The sequence below is a fragment of the Podarcis bocagei genome (assembly GCF_964188305.1).
Source record: "Podarcis bocagei genome assembly, chromosome: 11".
Lineage (NCBI taxonomy): Eukaryota > Metazoa > Chordata > Lepidosauria > Squamata > Lacertidae > Podarcis > Podarcis bocagei.
In genome coordinates this window covers 33,266,694-33,286,284 of record NC_138136.1, presented here as the reverse complement: position 1 = coordinate 33,286,284, position 19,591 = coordinate 33,266,694, and the positions used below count along the sequence as shown (strand labels likewise).

General features: G+C 40.3%; 1 protein-coding gene across 7 annotated transcripts in view; it reads left to right on the top strand.

Annotated features, from left to right (window-relative positions):
• The window catches only part of XRCC4 (X-ray repair cross complementing 4), a 101,662-nt gene that overhangs the window by 55,362 nt on the left and 26,709 nt on the right, over positions 1-19,591 (top strand). For 5 of the 7 annotated variants that reach the window (XM_081213466.1, XM_081213464.1, XM_081213468.1 and 2 more), the window contains one exon: positions 2,249-2,396. In XM_081213466.1, the coding sequence (XP_081069592.1) occupies positions 2,249-2,396 (148 nt within the window). Of the gene's footprint in view, positions 1-2,248; positions 2,397-9,275; positions 9,444-19,591 lie in introns of all 7 variants that reach the window. The other 2 variants (XR_014013078.1, XM_081213467.1) reach the window with 2 other exon arrangements.

The window sequence follows — 19,591 nt, the reverse complement described above, 5'->3', positions numbered from 1 at the left end:
TCTCTCTCTCTCTCTCTCTGTGTGTGTGTGTGTGTGTGTGTGTGTGTGTTCGTTCTCCTTTCTGGCTCTGTGTTTGTGCTCACGTCCATGCAAAAAGTTGTATCTGTCTCATCTGCCTTGAACTCATTAGGTGGTCTTAGGCAAACCACTGTCTTTTAGACTCTCCACCTGCGCTATAGGGATAGGAATAATAATAATAATAATAATAATAATAATAATGATCTACCTTGTCAAAGTTGCTGAAATACTGTATATGAAGTGTTTTGAAAAGCCCAAAACTTGTTGTTGTTATGTTCAAGCTTTAGTGCAGTTCAAATGGTCTTTCACCGGCTTTCTTCATGGCCACTGGCCATGCTTCATTATCTGCCATTGTTGGCCTCCTCCCTCCCCACCCAACCGCTTCCCTCCAATCAAAATTTAGTGCTGCTGAAGTGGTTCGGGAGATATACTCTAAATTGCAGTGGCATGAGCATCTTACTGGCTGCTGCAACATAAACCATCCAGTTGTTGTACTAGAGCCAGTTATCTCAGGTAATCATGACACAAATAAACACTCCATGGTAAATTATCGTATTATCCAAGTGGATTCTTGGATCTCTCTCCATACATGAAAACTCTCCCTCCTCTTCACTGCAGACCTGACAATATATCTAAAAGCAAAGTCATTGCAGATTTTCTAATGGCGGTTTTCCAACAGGAAAACATTTAGTGGAATCGTGCATTCACTTTTGAGAGGCAGTGAATTCTCAACTTGAAGCATTTGTTCTGGTTTTAACCGCATATAACCTTGACTTCATCCCCCCCCCCTTGAAGTCCCATTGTTCATTTGAGGAGGTATTAAATAAAGTTTATTATTAGCTATAAAAAGTAATGCATCTTTTCGGTTAGGAAATCTTTCTTAATAGCAAGCACTTCTCTGAATTAATTAAGATCTTTGGGAAGATATTGTGAGTGGAATTGTAGCTTGGCTGCCTAACAAGTTCTATGTAACATTATAGTGGAGTCTATCTAAGTAAAGCAAACCTTTTTGGAATAGGAAATATAGGCTTTGATCCAAAGAACCATGGATAGCATTCTGCACATACACACACGACAGGAGTCTCCCCCACCCCACCCTGTTTCCACTCACCCACTTCTGTAAATCTAGAATCATGTCCGAAACACGAAAGACCTATAATTGTGGTGGGCATTCAAGAAAATGAGAGAAGCCCTACTCCTAGCCCAAATAAGAAAGGGCTTATTGTATCTAAGCCACTGTTGATGGGTTTAGGAATATAGCCATATCTATATAATCACAGATTTGTAAAGTATTTGATAGTCAAGCTTCTAGACGTTTTGATAAAGTCGTATTCTTAATGCCCTGCACCAGCAAAAATGGATATTAGAGTATTTTTTTTTTTTGTAATCTCTTTGGGTGTCCAAACCAGCTATTCATTTTGTGTGTAATGTATAGGAATCCCAACACATTCAACCTGAATTTTATAAGAAAAACACAGCAGCAGCAACAAAATCTGAGGCAATACCCTTGTATTTATTTATTTTTACTGTATGGCCTGTATAGGAATGCAACTACACAATCTGCCTTTAAAAGTTTTGTGTTATTAGTACTGTGTAAATACTGGGCCCATCCAGTGGTCCAATTCATGAAACAGTAATGGAGAAAAAAGCAAACCTGCTCTAAGATTTTCACCTAGGGAGGAATAAAAATGACATTATGCGCTATGCAGCTGCTTTGCAAAACAAGACCGCCAAATCTGGAGAATGAATTTCCTGTCTTCTTCTCTTGCAAACTTTGATCTCTTCAAGTTTTGGCCTGTGCATTCTGAAATAAATTGCTGTAAGAAACAGTAGATCCAACCAAGAAGTTTAAGCAAGTGAATAGAGCAATCATTAACTGATTAATGCATTGTTTTATGATTTCAAAATCTAAAATATTTCCAAATTATCCAACTACCAAATACAAATGTTATGGCTAGACTCGTTGTAAAACCAGATTCACTTGGATTCCATTATCTGAATTTGGGAGATATAGCAGAATGTGGATATTTATTAATAGGTAGGAAACACCTAGATGCTCTTATTAGTCATGAAGAGTACTTCCTAGCACCTACTATGTTTGGGGTGTATGGAGTGTATTTATGTTTTGCCTGAAAAATTATGTGCTGAGCAGTGCAACTTGCAAAACAGTCATTTCACATTCCCATAAATGATAATCTATTTTGTCATTTTCTACCTCTTCTCTCTTTGGTAGCTAAACCCAGAAGAGACTCATTACTTGGTAGCCCAGATATTATTGATGTTGCACCAAGTAGAAAGAGAAGGCAGCGGGCCCGAAATGTTCCAAGGGCAGAACCAAAAGTGGCGTTATACGAGTCCCAAACGGCAGCAAAGAAAAGGTAAGAATGGTTTAGTATTTATATCAATTGCCAAAGGTACCGTTTGTAGCATATTGAATTTAGATTTAGACTGTGCTACAAATCCATGCATGTTTGCACCAAAGTAAATTCCAGCATTTTCAATAGGGCTAACACGCAGCTTTAAGGATAACATAGACTTTTAAGGATAATTTAGACCTGTCGTTCCCAATGTGGGAGGTTGATTTTTAAGGGGGGCAATTTGAAAATGAGTTTTTAACAGTTAATGGCCTTTAGGCTTCCTCCACATGAATAGTTCACTTTTTGAATAATAAGAATTATATGTAACGGTGTGTGTGTGTGTGTGTGTGTGTGTGTGTGTGTGTCAGGATTTTAGAGATACTTAGCTGAGGCAGGCCAAAAAAAGATTGGAAACCACTGATTTAGACTGAAATCCAATTACTAGGTCAAGCCATAAAAAATAGTATTAATTTGTTTGCGTTAAAGTAGTAATATCTACGTAAAAATAGATATCTGCATAAAAATAGATGGGTAATATCCAAGGCAACACGATGACCAAATATAATGATACAATATCAATATACACTCTTTATATAATATGAAATATATGAAATCACATAAACAGAAAACTTATGAATCTCTGAAGATCACAAAATATGTACTCTTAATGGATTCTCTTGAAAACATAAAACCAAATAAACATAAGTCTTATAAGTCTCTGAAAGTCTTTGAAGACTATGCAAGTCTCTGAAAGAAGCAATATATCGGATTCTTATCTGCTGAAAACAGCCTTGGATATTACTGACTATTGTTTGTAACACAGGGGTTAAATTGTAAAAATAGATTGGGCCAGCACCCTGGTCTCAAAGTGGCCCAAAAGCAAGATGCCCACAAGCAAGGCTCTTCCTTCCTGTGGTTTCCAGCAACTGGTATTCATAGGTGCCTCCTCTGACAGTGGAGGTAGAACCTAACCAGCATGACTAGTAGCCAGATAATGGATCTCAGGTGTTTTGAGGTATTTTAATATTTTTCATGGGGATTTTTTTATCATGCTCCCTTCCCCCCTAATTATATTTGTAGTTCCTGCATGTTGTGGTATTCTTTCCCTTGTGGCTTTCTTTCCCATGTAATTTACTTTCCTGTCATGCTACTATAGTGTACTGTACTGTACATAGGCCTGGCGCTAGTACCGTAATTGTCCTTTTTAATGGCACAAAGAAAGCAATGAGGAAACCGTAGTGTCCTCCAAAATAACAGGGAAAATAAACAAAAAGTTGTAATATTATTTATTTAATAGCACGTATTTGGTTCAAAGTTCTTAATAACCTGCAGTTCAAACAAAGCAATGCACTTCATGAAGAGATTTCAGTATGCTTATAATAGAAGCAGTTAAGTACGTTGGTTGGCTGAAATCCCATTTGCAGTCAGACTACTTAAAGCCCATTGAAGTCACTGGGATTCAAGCAGCCTAATGGTGCATAAGATTATTGCCTTAGGGTGCTGTCTTGGAAGATGGTTATGTTAATATCTCTGCTGTCTTATGAAAGCATTTCCAAATGATCTCTGGGGAACAGAAGCAGTGTGTATATCAGAGATTCTTGAGAGGCCTGACACTAGTATTGAAAACCGATCCTTCAGAATCTGTAGCAAATCAGTTCTGAAAATGATATTCTATTATAATTTGCAGCATTCTGCAAATAATAAATTGTCTATGAAGAAGCAGGAACAAATCAACAAGAAACAATTTCCTAAGATTAGTTGGGATTTACTTTTACTATTTGTATTAGAGGTGCCACTTCCCAATGAAGATTGCTATGGATTGCTGCAAAAAGCTTTATTTGAGCAAGCAGCTACTTTCCATGTACATCTGTTTTGTTTTACTCTTTACTCCACATTTAAGTTAGTGTCATTGGTGACTGTGTTATGACAGAATTTATAATAGTATAGCAGTAGCTTGGAATTTCATTTCATCATCATGCACATATGGCTCAGAAATAGTTCAAACATATCAAGTGATATCAAATTATTTATTTCAGTATAAAAGGAAAGCCGTAATACTGGAGGCAGAATACCTAGCAATAGGCTAAAATAGTCTTGAAGGTGAGTGAAAGCAGTGAAGATTTTTGTGATCATAGCCCTAGCTATACCTCTTTATTAATAAAATACGAGCCTTAGAATGGAGTGAGACTGGATTTTGAATGCTGACTCAAAGAATTTGACTCATTTTCAGTGCTAGTAAATAGACATGATTAATTTATCCTATCTACAGGAAAGAGCTTTCAGCCTGTTTAAAGGGTCATGACTCATACCGCATCTGGATCTGAGAGGCAGTGTGGTCCAATGAATCGTTTGCTAGACTTGGACCTGGGAAATCTCGGTTCAAATCCTCTAGCTCAGGTCCAGACTTGTTGGGTGGCCCTGGGTAAGCTGCTCTCTGCGTCAATTCGCCCATCTGTAAAACTGAACATTAAAGGTTGACATTGCTCCATAGTTGGGAGGATGAATAAATTGGTTAAAGAAGTCTTAAAATGAAAACTGTTTTAGAATATTATACAAGAATAATGCCCAAGTAGGCATTAATCTTATCACATGAAAGCAACCTAACTCTGCATGTGTGAATTTGGAAGATTCCCCCACCAACAGGGAAAGAAAGCTCAATCAAATATGCAGTGAAGAAGTAACTGCTGACTGATCCATTCTTTATGTTCTTGTCTTTTTGCCCTTACCATTTCCCCTTGATTTTTAGGGGAAACTGGCCTCTAAGAAGTGAAAATAAATAGGGGCAGAGGAGAGAATCAGCTAGCAGGTCTTCTTTCCCTTTCTTGCCTATTTGACCAGTCTTCTTTGCTTGTGTCAAGGGGAGCCTATAGAATTCTCAGCAGGCACAGCCAATGTGGTGGACTCACCTAAAAAGGTAAAGGTAAAGGGACCCCTGACCATTAGGTCCAGTCGTGGCCGACTCTGGGGTTGCGGTGCTCATCTCGCTTTATTGGCCGAGGGAGCCGGCGTACAGCTTCCGGGTCATGTGGCCAGCATGACTAAGCTGCTTCTGGCGAACCAGAGCAGCGCACGGAAACACCGTTTACCTTCCCGCCAGAGCGGTACCTATTTATCTACTTGCACTTTGACGTGCTTTCGAACTGCTAGGTTGGCAGGAGCAGGGACCGAGCAATGGGAGCTCACCCTGTTGCAGGGATTCGAACTGACGACCTTCTGATTGGCAAGTCCTAGGCTCTGTGGTTTAACCCACAGCGCCACCCGCGTCCCTTTGGTCTCACCTAGTGAGTGTTATATTTAGTGAGATGCAAACAGCACAGTATCTGCTTTGCATGTGGAAGATCCCAGTTTCAGTCCCCAGCATCAAGTAGGGCCAGGAGAGATCCCTGTCTGAGCTCAGATGGTAGAGCATGAGACTCTTAATTTTGGATCATGGGTTCAAGCCCAATGTGGAGCAAAAGATTCCTTCATTGCCAGGGGTTGAACTAGATGACCCTCATGGCCCCTTCCAGCTCTAATGAAACCTTGGGAGTCACTGCCAGTAAGTCTTTACAATACTCAGCTAGATGGTATCAAGAACCTTCTTTCTCTCTCACCCCCATCACATCACCTTCTCCTAATTACGCTTGGAACGGAAGGAGCTGATTCAGAAACTCTCCGTGGTTAGAGAAAACCTGATGGATAAAAATTAGGGTTTTCCCTCCTTGTGGATGTGACATTGACCTTCTCTACCAAGAAGTTCTCGAGGGAAATTTAAGTGCAGTGCTGTGTGTACCTCCTCCTTTCAGCAGTCTATATTATCTCCTTGGGAAATGTCTCACTAAAGTTGCCTAGGATTTTCTTCAAAACCTTGTGTGGATGTAAACAGCTTTTCTTTTGATAACCCCCTGCCTCCTTAAAAGCATGGCAAGTCTGCAGTACATCATGAATTCCCTTGGGATTCTTTCTCTTCTTTTGCCTAATTTATTGCCTGTGGCTCACATTTTTAAACACTGAATTCAACCTTTGTTTAAAATGTGGTTTGCTACCATCAATGATTCAAGTAGCAGCAGCTTGGGCTTATCTTGAATTTCAGCTTTCTCAGAGGGCCATGCAGATGTTGGTATTACTGTCTCACATGAAGCAATGTTTTACTGGAAAGGTTTAACTCTGTGAAACTGGATGCCACTTAAAAAGGCATCAACCTTTTTCGTGGCCCAGCGAGGGTATGAAGTTTACACTACCGTCACTCTTTCCCCCCCTTTAAAAAAACCCCTATTTTCTTTCAAACCTGTATGTTAGCATGTCATTGCACTTTAGAAAGATTTAGTTATTGTAATTTAAAGAGTATTTCAGAACCTGCATAGTGTGCTTCTGTCGCAACTTAACACAGGTAACCATTGTTGGAGGAAACCTTTGCCTAAATGCCTAAAACAGTAGTGCAAACAAGGGTTTGTTGTATTTATTTATTTATTTACTTTATTAAGAGATTTTATGCTGCCCTTCACCAAAGAAAGGTCACAAGGAGTTTTACCAAATAAAGCAAAACACCATATTCATAAATAATGCAACTGGCAAATAATAACCCATCAGCTTCTAAAAACCTGGTAGCAGTGGGTAGAGTTGGGTTTTTACTAGGCATCTAAAGAAATATAAGTTTTGGGTGAGGCACACTTCAGTGGGGACGTCATTCTGCTTTAGGCCTCAAGTGTCGTACAAATTTCTTGCAGGGGAATGAAATAGGTTTACAGTGGTGCCTCGCAAGACGAAAATAATCCGTTCTGTGATTCTCTTCGTCTAGTGGTTTTTTCGTCTTGCGAAGCAAGCCCATTGAAGGATTAGTGGATTAGTGCTATTAGTGGCTTTTAGCGGCTTATCTGCTGATCGGATCAGCTGATAAGCAGCTTAGCGGCTTAGAAAAAGGGGGGGGAGGAAAAAAAACCAGCAGGAACTCGCAAGACATTGTCGTCTTGCGAAGCAAGCCCATAGGAGATTCGTTTTGCAAAGCACCTCCAAAACGGAAAACTCTTTCTTCTAGCGAGTTTTCCGTCTTGCGAGGCATTCGTCTTGCGGGGCACCACTGTACTGAAATCAACTCAAATATTTATCCAGCCACACCTGTGTCATGCATTGTAACTGGGTAAAACTCAGTCCCACAAAATGAAAAAATGTAAGCTAAGCCAGTAAATGTTACATCTGGGGTGGTAATTTGTACATTATAGACATTTCCCTGATTTATGCATGGTGCTATTGATTGGAAAATACAGCTTTGAATTTGCAAGCATTTGCACTGCAAAATTATCCAGTTTCAAGAGGACTGATTTTCACTCTTTTGTTCCCAAATTTGCACTGTAAAGATTCCACCATAAAATATGGAAGAAGGGAAGTTTTTCAGTTTCTTTTCAGCAGTTTCCTAGTCCAAAGCGCAGCTAACCTGATCCTTGACACACAATATAGTACCCATTTATTTTGTAAAAGAAGTCTTGAATGATGACTACCATGGACAGTGAAAGGATCAGTTCACAAATGCAGTTTCTTACAGGGAATAGACATAATCTCTCTTTGGTCATTTGTTTACAATTACAAGAGTGAAATGTTAGGGACAATCTATTTGGTATCTGGATATAGGCAAAGTAGTTCACAGAAATCTACATACAGCCCATTTCACACTAACCTTCTGATGTACAATTACAGGTAGATGTACAATTACAGAGACAAAAGTTGCTGCTGTTTGTGTGTAGGCAGACCTGTCCGTTTGTCCTGCAAACATTGGCTATCTCTACCCTACCATTATCCATTTCTGCAGCCTGTAATAATGGAAGGAAGTAACAGATGGAACAAGGAAGAATATGCATTGTTCTCCTTGATCCCATGACACAAGTAATCCTATGTAAAGCCCCCTAGCACAATTGCATTCAGTATATACCCATTTTTTTGCTTCTGAAGCATTCAGGGCTCCTTTTTTAATGGAATGCTTACATGAATAAGAATGATGAAATGTGGGGGAAATTGAATACATTTTTCTCAGCTGACTGCCTCTCTAAATCAGTTCTAATTTATATGAGGAAAATATGTGCTTTATTGTATTTCTGAGTCTATGTTTTGGTGGGTCTGGCTTGCTTCCTTTGTCCTTACAAGTAGAATGTAAGTATTGCAGTAACTGTTTTCATTATGGTGAATTCCTCTGGTGTACATCATAGCACATTAGTTCATCCCTGCAGGGGCATTTCTGCCTAGCAAACCAAAGCACTCATTTTCTAATGATGCATTGGTCATGGGGTCACAGACAGAGCTACCAGGCACAGCACACTGAAGGATGCACAGGAGCTGCTTCAGTATATATTCTTCACAGAATTAGGTCTAGTCAACGCTGGGCAAGAAACTGGCTGGAGCAGGGAGAGTACTCAAGTATAGGGGGAAATGAAAGTTCAGTGCCAACATGACAGCGTAGAAGAACATCCCACTGGTTTTTCTTCCTGATACTGAAAGGAGGAATGGCATTCCCGACTGATGACATCTGCCCAATTTTGTAGATAATGACCTTAATGAATGCCTGTGTGTCAAAGATTTGTCTTCTATTTTGGAGACACTTCTGTACCCGCATATTCTAAATGCTGAATATTTGAAAAGGTTGTACCCTTGTGTGGCAGCGGCCCAAAGGGCCACAGTAAATGTGATAATGTGTACCCCTGTAAATCCTTGAGTGTGCTTCTAATAGAGAAGTTATGGTAGCCCATGTGTTGTATTATCCCCACAGGTGTGCTTTATCTTCACCCAGGGATGCAAATGGTCTTTGTAGTCAGCTCTGCAGGTCACATTTGTTTGCCATCACTGGGAATGCACAACTTTTATGTGTTGGGGAGGGGGGCTTCAGGGGAGATTGTGCAATGGAAATCGTGCAGGTGTCGGGTCCCCACTTTGCAGCTGGATTGCATGGATCCAAGCCCTTTCTGATTAAAAAGGAGAAGGAAGAAGCAAGGCGGCAGATATCCAATTCCAGGTTCCCCTGCCTGCTGGATATTCCCTCTGCCAAAGGAGGAGAGAAAAGTGGACCCCTCAGTGTGGGAAAGACTTTCGAGGCCGAAGGTGGAGGTAAGAATAAAGCATAAGGTACAAGTCCCTAAAGCATACTGATGACACCCAAGGAAGATTGTGTAATCCACAGGGCCGTCTTAAGCATATCCAGTGCTGTGGTGCAAAGATCCCTCCGGCGCCCCCCCCCCTTTTCCAGAGTTGTTGACCTTTTTGGGGGGATGGAACCCCAAAGTTGTTGCCCTTTTTTAGGAAAGGTTCCTCAGAGTTGTCGACCTTTTGATCAATGTGGAAAATGAATCAACCCACAAAAAAGTCACTAAAAGTCAATTTATATCAAACATTTTCTCAACTGGAGCCACGGTTAGTTTGCTTTCATCTCGTTAACACATACTGTAGGCTTCAAATACCAGTTAAGAGATTTTGCGTACTATTGGTCAGATAACATTGTTAACAGCAATAGAATTCACAACAACAAACATGCTTGCCCCTAGCATATTTCACAGCTGCAACTGCTACAGACTGTCACAATGCATACTCCCAGCCTGTGAAAAGTAGTGGAACTTGGCTATCAGACATTTTGAAATTGTGATAGGGCCACAGTAAATGTGATAATGCGTACCTCTTTAAATCCTTGAGTATGCTTCTAATAGAGAAGTTATGGTGGCCTGTTACTTCATGAAACTGATGATTTTGCAAGCTGCCATCCTAACCCTCCAATTGGGGCAGAAATACAGCTAATATTTGTTGTTGTTGTTTAGTCATTTAGTCGTGTCCGACTCTTCCTGACCCCATGGACCAGAGCATGCCAGGCACTCCTGTCTTCCACTGCCTCCCACAGTTTAGTCAAACTCATGCTGGTAGCTTTGAGAACACTGTCCAACCACCTCATCCTCTGTCGTCCCCTTCTCCTTGTGCCCTCCATCTTTCCCAGCACCAGGGTCTTTTCCAGGGATTCTACTCTTATCATGAGGTGGCCAAAGTATTGGAGCCTCAGCTCCACGATCTGTCCTTCCAGTGAGCACTCAGGGCTGATTTCCTTCAGAATTGTCACAGAAAAATCCCGGGTGCGGAGTTGCCCTGCCACCCGGCTCGTCGGACTAAGTCCGCGGGTCCTAGCGGAAAATAAGCTCAGCCGGACACAGGAGCAAGATGCGGAGATCCAAAGTTTATTGCGCAACAGGTTCAAAATGGGATTGAACCCCAAGAATGGGGTGACATAGACTTTTAAAAGTTCCCTCCATGCCCCATGATACATTGCAAGAAACGTCATGAATACATTATGGAAGGGTTGGGTTTCGTTGGATTACATCATGAATATGTTACAGGAAGGTAGGACTTCGTGGATTAGCATTTTAGAGAAGGGAGGGGGAGTATGCAGAGTGAGGGATATGCAAAGGTAAACACTTTCTAAGTACCAGTGATGATGAAACAATAGTCCAGATATGCATCGTCTGTCACCTGGCATTGCCCGGGGGGAAGAGCTTAACAGAACGATCTGACAGGATTTGGGTCTTCCTGAGTACGTGACCTGTCATTTCGGGGATTATGGAGTCGGGGGTAGCATCATGGAGTCCGGGGAAAGCTGAATCGAACGATGCCAGGATGAGGGAAATCGGAGTTACGGTTGATTTTATATTAATTTCCGAAGGTTTCAGCCCTTTGCTAGCCAAATGTGTATCAATGGATACATTGTAGCAAGAATGGATACATTGTAGCAGGATTTTGACAGTTTTACGAGGTCGCTGGTTTCAGTTCTATTGTTCTCTCCGTGGGGGGCCATCCTCGGCTTGTCAGGGGGTTAAATGAGGCGTGCAAGAGCTAGCTGAGCTAGTTCTGCAAAGGGAATGCATTGTCCTGATTGGCTAAAGCGCGGCCATAGGAATAAGCGGGGATACAGCAACACACGGTCTACTCGTTATAAGCATAGAGTGCGAATAGGCATAGCTAAAGAAATACGGGAATATATCGGAGCTTATCTCGCTCGTGGAAGGGACGGGAAAGGAGCGTTTCATGGAGGTCTGGGGAAAGTGTGGTGCTTGTGAGACATTGTGGGATGGGCTCTATCGAGGTCATCGCCTCGGACCCAGTGGCAGTTGAGGATAGTATGCCCCCCCCCTTTCCTCCTCCGTATCAGAATGGATAGGTTTGATCTTCTTGTAGTCCATGGAACTCTCAAGAGTCTCCTCCAGCACCATAATTCAAAAGCATCAATTCTTCGGCGATCAGCCTTCTTCATGGTCCAGCTTCCATACATCACTACTGGGAAAACCATAGCTTTGACTATACGGACCTTTGTCGGCAAGGTGATGTCTCTGCTTTTTAAGATGCTGTCTGGGTTTGTCATTGCTCTTCTCCCAAGAAGCAGGCGTCTTTTAATTTCGTGAATCATAAATAACGTTGGAATCCTAACTCCTCGTGTTTCTGAGTTTTATTAGCGTAAACTCAGGAGATAGGCTATTTTCTGGCTTACAACAGTCCTAGCAGGATAACGCAAGGCACTGTTGGTGCTTTTCATTATATACTTTGGTAGGTTAATGCTTCAGAGGCAGGTTGACCAAGAGCCTACATTGCCATGTTCCTCTGTTCAGCCCTCGTGATGAAGATAGACATCATGGGAAAATATCAGACTAAGGCTGCAGTCTTACGTAAGCTTCCTAGGGAGTAAGTTCCACTGAGCATGGTGGGTCTTACTTCTGAGTAAACATGTGTAGCATTGATATCTGCAGTCCTGTGTGCACTTATGTAGGGGTATGTCTCACTGAACGCATTGGAACTAACTTCAAAATTAAATAGATGTACAGCAGTGGAGATTGGTCCATTATGGCAAATGCGGTACTGCCCCACCTGTCTTCTTCTGCCTCTAGCCAGCCCCACCTGCCTGCCTGCTTATTTAGAGCCAGTCTAGGGGGTGGTACTTCCTCCTCCTGATTCTTGGTGTTGGACACTTGTGAAGCTCAGCAGAGACAAAAGTGGAATTAGTTGGCTCTGCCTGTCTTTGGCTCTGACTCCCATTTATGGTTGGCTTCCCTGACCTCTGCCCTACCAGTCCCAAGGGGAACCAGCCACCACAAACATACAAAGAAATATACATGAAGAATTGCACTGTAAAGCTTTCATATAGTAGTAACGTATTGTAAATGGGGACGGGGTGATCTTCCATTCATGGTTTTAATTCCTCCCTATAGTGTGAGGCCACAGAGCTAGACCTGTACTGTCGTTTCTCTCTCTCTGGCTGCACCTAACTCGTGAGTGTTCTCTTGTCACCGTGTAATTTGGGTTTTTCTGTTTAATGTGCAGCATAGCATGCTTTCAATTATAGAAACCAGCTAGAGGACTTGAGTTTTGGGTAAACCTTTCATGTCGTTTTTATTAAATATGATGTGATGGCTCTCGGATACTCATTATGTTTCACGTCAATAGCATCAGATAATTTTCATACCGCAAACCTTTGATCACACTGTGGAAGTACTAAATGCATCGGACAGAATTTATTTTTCTGGTAAATTGCATTGCCACCAGCAATACAGCAGCTAACTATTTTCAATTATGTAAAATGGAACTCTGATTTAGAAAATGATTTATTGTAAAGGTTCTATTGAGAAACTAGTAGAAAGAAAAATAATAAATTAGTTTGATACTCAACAAAGCCGCAAATTCAATTTTTTTTTGGCAGAGGTGTTAAAATATGCCAGAACTAAACACAAAGAGATCGACAGCATCGTTGTCTTCTTCTCCCCCATCCCAAGTGACCATGGCCGTGCCCCACCCCCCACCGCATCCATATCTTGTGAACAGCCTCTCAGGGGAATTTGCATAGCAGAGAGTGGATGGCCAGGTGGAATCCCAGTCCCAGTTCAGACAGCCGCTCCAGGAGAAAACTATGCTCCTTGATATCAAGTGACTGAAAGATCAAGAACCAGTGTCACACTTCCCCATCTCTTTCACAACAAAGGGTGGCCAAGGTAGTTTCTGTACCAGCGCCTGGTTAAGGAGCCTAATGTAGTAAGGAAAAAAATCTGTTGATTGCCAGAACACCCAAAGAACATCAAGCAAACTGATCTCTTTAGTGCAATTCATTAAAGCAAGGAAAATGAAAAAAGTAGATCTTTAGTAGTAGTAGTAGTAGTAGTAGTAGTAGTAGTAATATAATTTACTTTTTTTTATATCCCACCTATCTGGCTGGGTTTCCCCAGCCACTCCAGGCAGCTTCCAACAAAACATTAAAAATACAATAAAACAAATGTACTTTTCCTCATCCGGGAGGAGTGTAGGTTAAACTTCTTCAACCTCTGTGTTGTATTCTCTGACAAACATGTTTGGGACTATAACACACATCAGTGTGGCCATTTTGGTTGCTCACAGTTTTCTAAGTCATGGATACCATTCAGCAAGGCACATGTAACACATTGGCCATACATTATTAGAAAGCCACTTGAGTGTAACAGAGATATTCTGTGCATATGTTTAAAAATATAGTTCAGAGCTTCTGTTTGTATAAACTGGCACAGTTTCTAATTTCAAAATGTATTAAAAGGCTGCTAAGCTATTCATAAGTAAATGATTCTGTCAATCTAATGTATATAAAGTAATCTCACAGGCGTAAGTATCTCATGGTTCTTTAATGTAAAACATTAGGGCCATAAAACAATATACAGTAAGAGAGACTGAATGGTGCAGAAATATTCAGACTAGAGTTCTCTGAAATACTGAATTTGGATCCTATCATGAAAAAAAAGAAAGCTTCCTTCAGGCCCATGTGTTTTATTCTCTGGCAAACAGGTCAGGCCCATATGAATTTGAGTAGATTTCTCTCTGGAGAAAGTCTGTCATTGTTATTGCTCCTCACACGGGTAGGCTCACAAGGGTTACAATAAGGCTGTTCACCTGCTTAATTGACTAGAGGTAATGTGCTGTGAAATTACAGAGCTGTGAATGAGTTAACATGAAAGAAACGGAGCTACAACATCTGAGCCAGTTCCAGAGGTCCAAAATGAATGCTGTGTTAGCTGTGAAATATTTGCCACCCCAGTGGAAATGTATTCCTTTTGAAGGAGTGTCACCCTTCTTGAAGAGTAGAACCCATCATTTTTTGTTTGCAAGCTGTTAAGCAAAAAGGCCTGGAAATAAAATATTTGATTCACGTAGAAACCTGTATAATAATTTGTGGCGGTGGTGGTAATAAATTATATACCCATTAGCTAGTCACTCACTTAGGGAATTTGGGGGAAAATAATTAATCTCACATTAAAGGTGAAGTTACCTAATTTGCACTTTCTGAAATAAAATGCAAGCCAAAACACAGCCATCCAAAATTCACACTTCACTGAATGAAGCAATACAGTCTGCTAGGTTGGAACCAGCCTTTCCATGAGCAAAGGAGCTTTCCACAAGTGGGAAGGCACCTTTAGATAGATATAATTCAATTTTAAGAGGCTAGGATTCACCATGTTTTAAGAAATTCAAATTTTAATTTAACCCAGGTAATTTTAAAAAAGAAAAAAACTTACTGTTTTAAATTTTGGAAACCCCTTTCCCCATTTTTCTTATGCTTTCTATGCTGGGTATGGGTGTTAGACTACATTTCACAGGGTAAATGAGGCAATTGCATTACTGATGTAGTTCTCAATCATATTTAGATCTGCCTCTTTAACTGTTTTACTAAATGAAAGGTGGAGATATATCACCGTATAAGTAGAGTTGCACTTACAGTGATCATCAGATTGTCCCAAATACAATTTGGCAAGGTCTGGAGAGAGAGGAAACCTATGGCAATCCCCTTGATCAGCTAGTGCAATTTCTAATTGAAAGAAAGAAAAATGTTTATTCATTACAATTGCAATTTATGCCAATCAAACAATGAAATACATAGGAGACGTTGAAATATCAGCTGTATGACTCAGGTGGCTTCTAAAGCACTTGAATCTTTCTGCTGCAGTATTGGCAAAAAAATAATGCAACATCAAATCATGTTATTAAAATACCTGTGTTATCAATATTTTGAATCTGTCTCAGTCAGTTAGTGAAGGCAGTTCACAGTAAATACTCTTATTTCTTCTATTAATCCATCTGTGATGCTAATCTCCCTTTCTTTTTTTGTTAAATGTCCCTTGGCAAATCAAGAAAGTGGGTAGGTGTGGGTTCTGCCATGGCTGCAAACCATGTCAAGTTATAGATGTGAGAATTTAGAGATCCCTGGTATCTAAATGTAGCAAGGTTTCCAGAACGTCTAAGCACAAAACCAGACAAAAATGTCACAGGAGTGTCCACATTTAATTTTTGGCAAGCTGTTATGACACTGCATTTTTTCTAGTTGCTGCTGAATTTGGCATTCTGCTAAGCAGATGACCTGTATTATTGAATACTTCCATTGCCTCATGTTTTCTGCTTCCAACTTGAGTGAATGAATTAAAATGGGAGGATAAGGTCTGTATTGTTACTTATGCAGAAAGCTGGGTTAACTCTTCTCTGGCTACATGTGTTTTTATGGAAAGCATCTGAAACTATAGTCACATGAAACATAACAAACTAAGAAGTGGCCCTATACCTTTCAGGCTATAACTGTAGGCTACCCTTTTATGAATAAGCATGGAACCTAAGCAGGGTAGCAAAAGTCACCAATATTTGAAATGGAACTCCAGCTAACAAAAAGAAGTTTTAAAAACAGGTGACACTGTGCCATTTAAACAAGCAATGTTTTGTTCTTTCCCAAACAGCAGTTTTCTTTCTACTACTTCAGCAAAAACATTTAGGCATGTTTAATCTTAGGAAACCTTTCACAGTGCCTCAAGTACCTGTTTCACTGCTTTGAATAAAGTACTAGGGTTTAAATTTTGCAGAAATTAATCTCAAAGACTCACAGTGAAAAGACTGAAGCATACAAATTATTCTTATTGTCTAGTCTTTTAAAACATGGGGTGAGGAACCTAGAGCCCCCCAGATGTTGTTGAACTCCAGCCCCAGCCAGAAGTCAGGAACAATGAGAGCTGTTGCCCAACATCTGGGGTATGTATGTCCCATTTTAAAAGGATATTGTCTTAGCTGAGTGTCTTAGGTGTGCTTGTTTTTTTCAAAAATAATAATTTTTGTTGTGAAAAGATTGGTTCTCGCTAGAAGTTGCCAGATCAAAATTTCTGTGGTATAGGGATACTTCTGGAATGATGATGCTCTTGTAGCAAAGCACAGCCATTTGATACATAGGTCTAAAATGTTTCCATACACTAAGATTAACTTCAGAGCCTGTTTTCTCAGCATCTCTTATATCTCATTCTCTGAGGTTGAGGGCAGAAGGCCTTTTCACTTGCAAGGGCTTTGGAAGATCCTACTCTGACTTTACTGCACTAGGTGGATACTTCAGGCTTTATTTTCTTGGGGTTTTTCTTGGGCTTTTCAATAAACTGTTTTTATCCTCAGTGGGCTTGGAAATTTTTTCTGTGTTGCTGACCCACCTAGGAATGTGGCTTTGATAAGATTCTCCCAAGTGCTGCAATGACCTATAAAATCAGCAAAGTGAAAGCCAGGCAATAAATGAAACAAAGAATGGGCTTTATTTCTTTTTTTGTACAGCCAAGGCATTGTTGTTTGGACAACTGAATAAAAGAAGATCATGACATGGAAGCAATCAATAGTTCTCTGATAACAGACCATTTCCTTTCTACCGGATTTAGCATTGTCCTTACTTTTGTGCTGCTGTTCAAACATTCGCAATGACAGTCCAATAAAGAGTTTGGTCTATAGGAAACACTCCTTTTCCAGGTGAACAGTTTGTATCTATGTGTGAGGCAAAAGTTAGCCATTCAGTTTCCCCCTGTGGCTTGACAAATGTTACAAAGTTATCTCTTGTACAAGGCATTATTTAATGTTGTACAAATCTTATCTTTATTTTAGTTAAAGTTTTGAACAGGAAGGGCATTTTTAATGGACATGTTTTCCAAAATCATTAGTTCTTTAAACTTAACATATGATTTTAATTTCTTAGATTTCTTTCTGAATGCCAACATTTCTTATTAGATTCACTTTCTATAAATTTGCACAGTTTTTGTGTTGTACTTAATGAAAATTTCTTCCTTTTTTCAGTTCTGTACTGCAAAAATGAAATTGGCATTGTGCAGTTGAACTCAAGACTTGAGTTTTACATTGAAAATGAAAAAGGTAGTCTCACCATGAATATTTATTGATGAGTAGCTATGTATGTTTTAACAGCAGTAGCAATAATACTGTAGTAATAAATTAATGTTTTTTAAAAATACAATTTCAAATGTTAAATAATTTTTTTTAAAGTTTCACTTGGTTTTGACTTTTTTGGTAGACTTGAATTTTAAGTTGTTTCATTTTTATCATGAAACTGAAACCAAGCCGACTCTCCTGATAAAATGGCCTCATAAAGTTGCAATCCTGTACCTACTTACCTGAGAGTAAGCCCCATTGAACTCAGTGGGACTTACCTCTGAGTAGGCATACATAGGATTGTACTGCTAATGTCTGTATCATCATGTTGCATGCATCCTATAGCTCAAGTCCATGCATTACTTTGCTGAAAATTGAAGAGCAGCATGGCAGTAGCAGTTTGCTGCCATGCCGTGAAATAAATTGCTGTCAGGTTTTATATTTCTTGAGTGTTAAAATGGATAGCTCATTATTGCCTGTTGAATGAGAGAGATGAAAAGTAAAGGGAAGAAAGTAGTTTTTCCAGAATAATTTAATCCCATATGCAGCCCTCGCCAATAACAGAAAATTAATCAAGCAGTGTAAGCCCTAACTGTAATAATATCCCCCGTGCCCTACTTTTGACAGTCTGCATTGGTAGCCGGAATGACAACTAGGACATTTGAAAGCAAAATATTAAGCCATGTATTGCCATTGCTGAATTTATGAACATTTGGCAATTCCTTGGGGCTTTGTGCAGTTGAATTCTGGTAGAGGGCGGAGGTGCATTCGTATTCCTTCAGCCTTCTTTCCAACGATTCTGGAACATTGAGATTGATTCCCCAGATTTATAAACATTACTTGCCATAGAAGCAATTTTGTTGTCAAAATTAATAGGAGCCAAAACTGGAGCGGCTATGACTTACACAGAACACCTGGCACATGGGAGTGATGCTGAGATCCAGCTCTTAATTCCTAGTTAATAAAGTGCTGCATGTTTCAGGGAGAGGTTTTGTGGGAGAGGATATTCATTCATTCCAGTGCTCAGTTCTAAATGACTTATCTCAGCTTTCAACTGTGAAGACCGTGGTCTAGTTTGTCTGAATTAGTTTCCTGTCTTAGCCACTGCAATTATCAAATGTAAGCCCCTACGTGCTGGCTAAGGCTTCAGTGTGTGCTCTCCATCTCCCCCCCCCCCCGCCACATCTATAGCTGTAGATCGTTTCTAGGACCTTTGTGAAGGACTGCCCAGTTTTCACTAAACTGCGAAGCAGAATTAAGAGAGGGTGGGGGAGTAGGGGAGAAAGTGTGGAGACGGAGACAAGTCTACCAAAATGTAAAGCCAGATAAGTTACAGAAGGTAGGAAGCAGAAGCGGCCCCCACACTCTATTCAGAAAAATTGTCCAGTTAGAGAAAATCTGGGTGAAGGTGCAACAAAATGGCACTTAAAGGAAAAGCTGCAAGTGGCTTAGCGTACCAGCCCCCTGTACTGAGGAACATAGGCATCTGCCTTATGTTGGGTCAGACCATTGGCCTGACTCACCTAGCTCCATCTAGTTCAGTATTGCCTATATTGTCTGGTAGTGGCTCTCCAGAATTTTAGCCTCCCAGTCCTACCTTGAGATGCCAGGGATTGAACCTGGGACCTTCTGTAAACAAAGCATAAGCTCTGCCCCTGAGCTATGGCTCTTTCCCTTCATCATCATCATCATCATCATCATCATTTTTAATTTGTATGCCGCCTTTCTATCTTACAATACTCAAGGCGGTTTACAAGCTGAAGAAACAAAAAATGTACATTTTATAATCTAGTGCAAAACAAAAATGTGATAATAAAACATAACTTTAAAATAGGCAACCTCCATCAAAAAAGGTAACATTTAACAATCATTTGAATAGTATAAAATGATAATATCAACATATAAAAGTTAAACAGAAATCCACTCAAAGGTTACAATAATATCTAAACTGTAATCAATAAAACAACGACAAGCCACAGTACATAATACAATACACATCGAGAAGCAGAGGGTAGAGCAAGGCAGGTGGAAGGAGGCCTTGC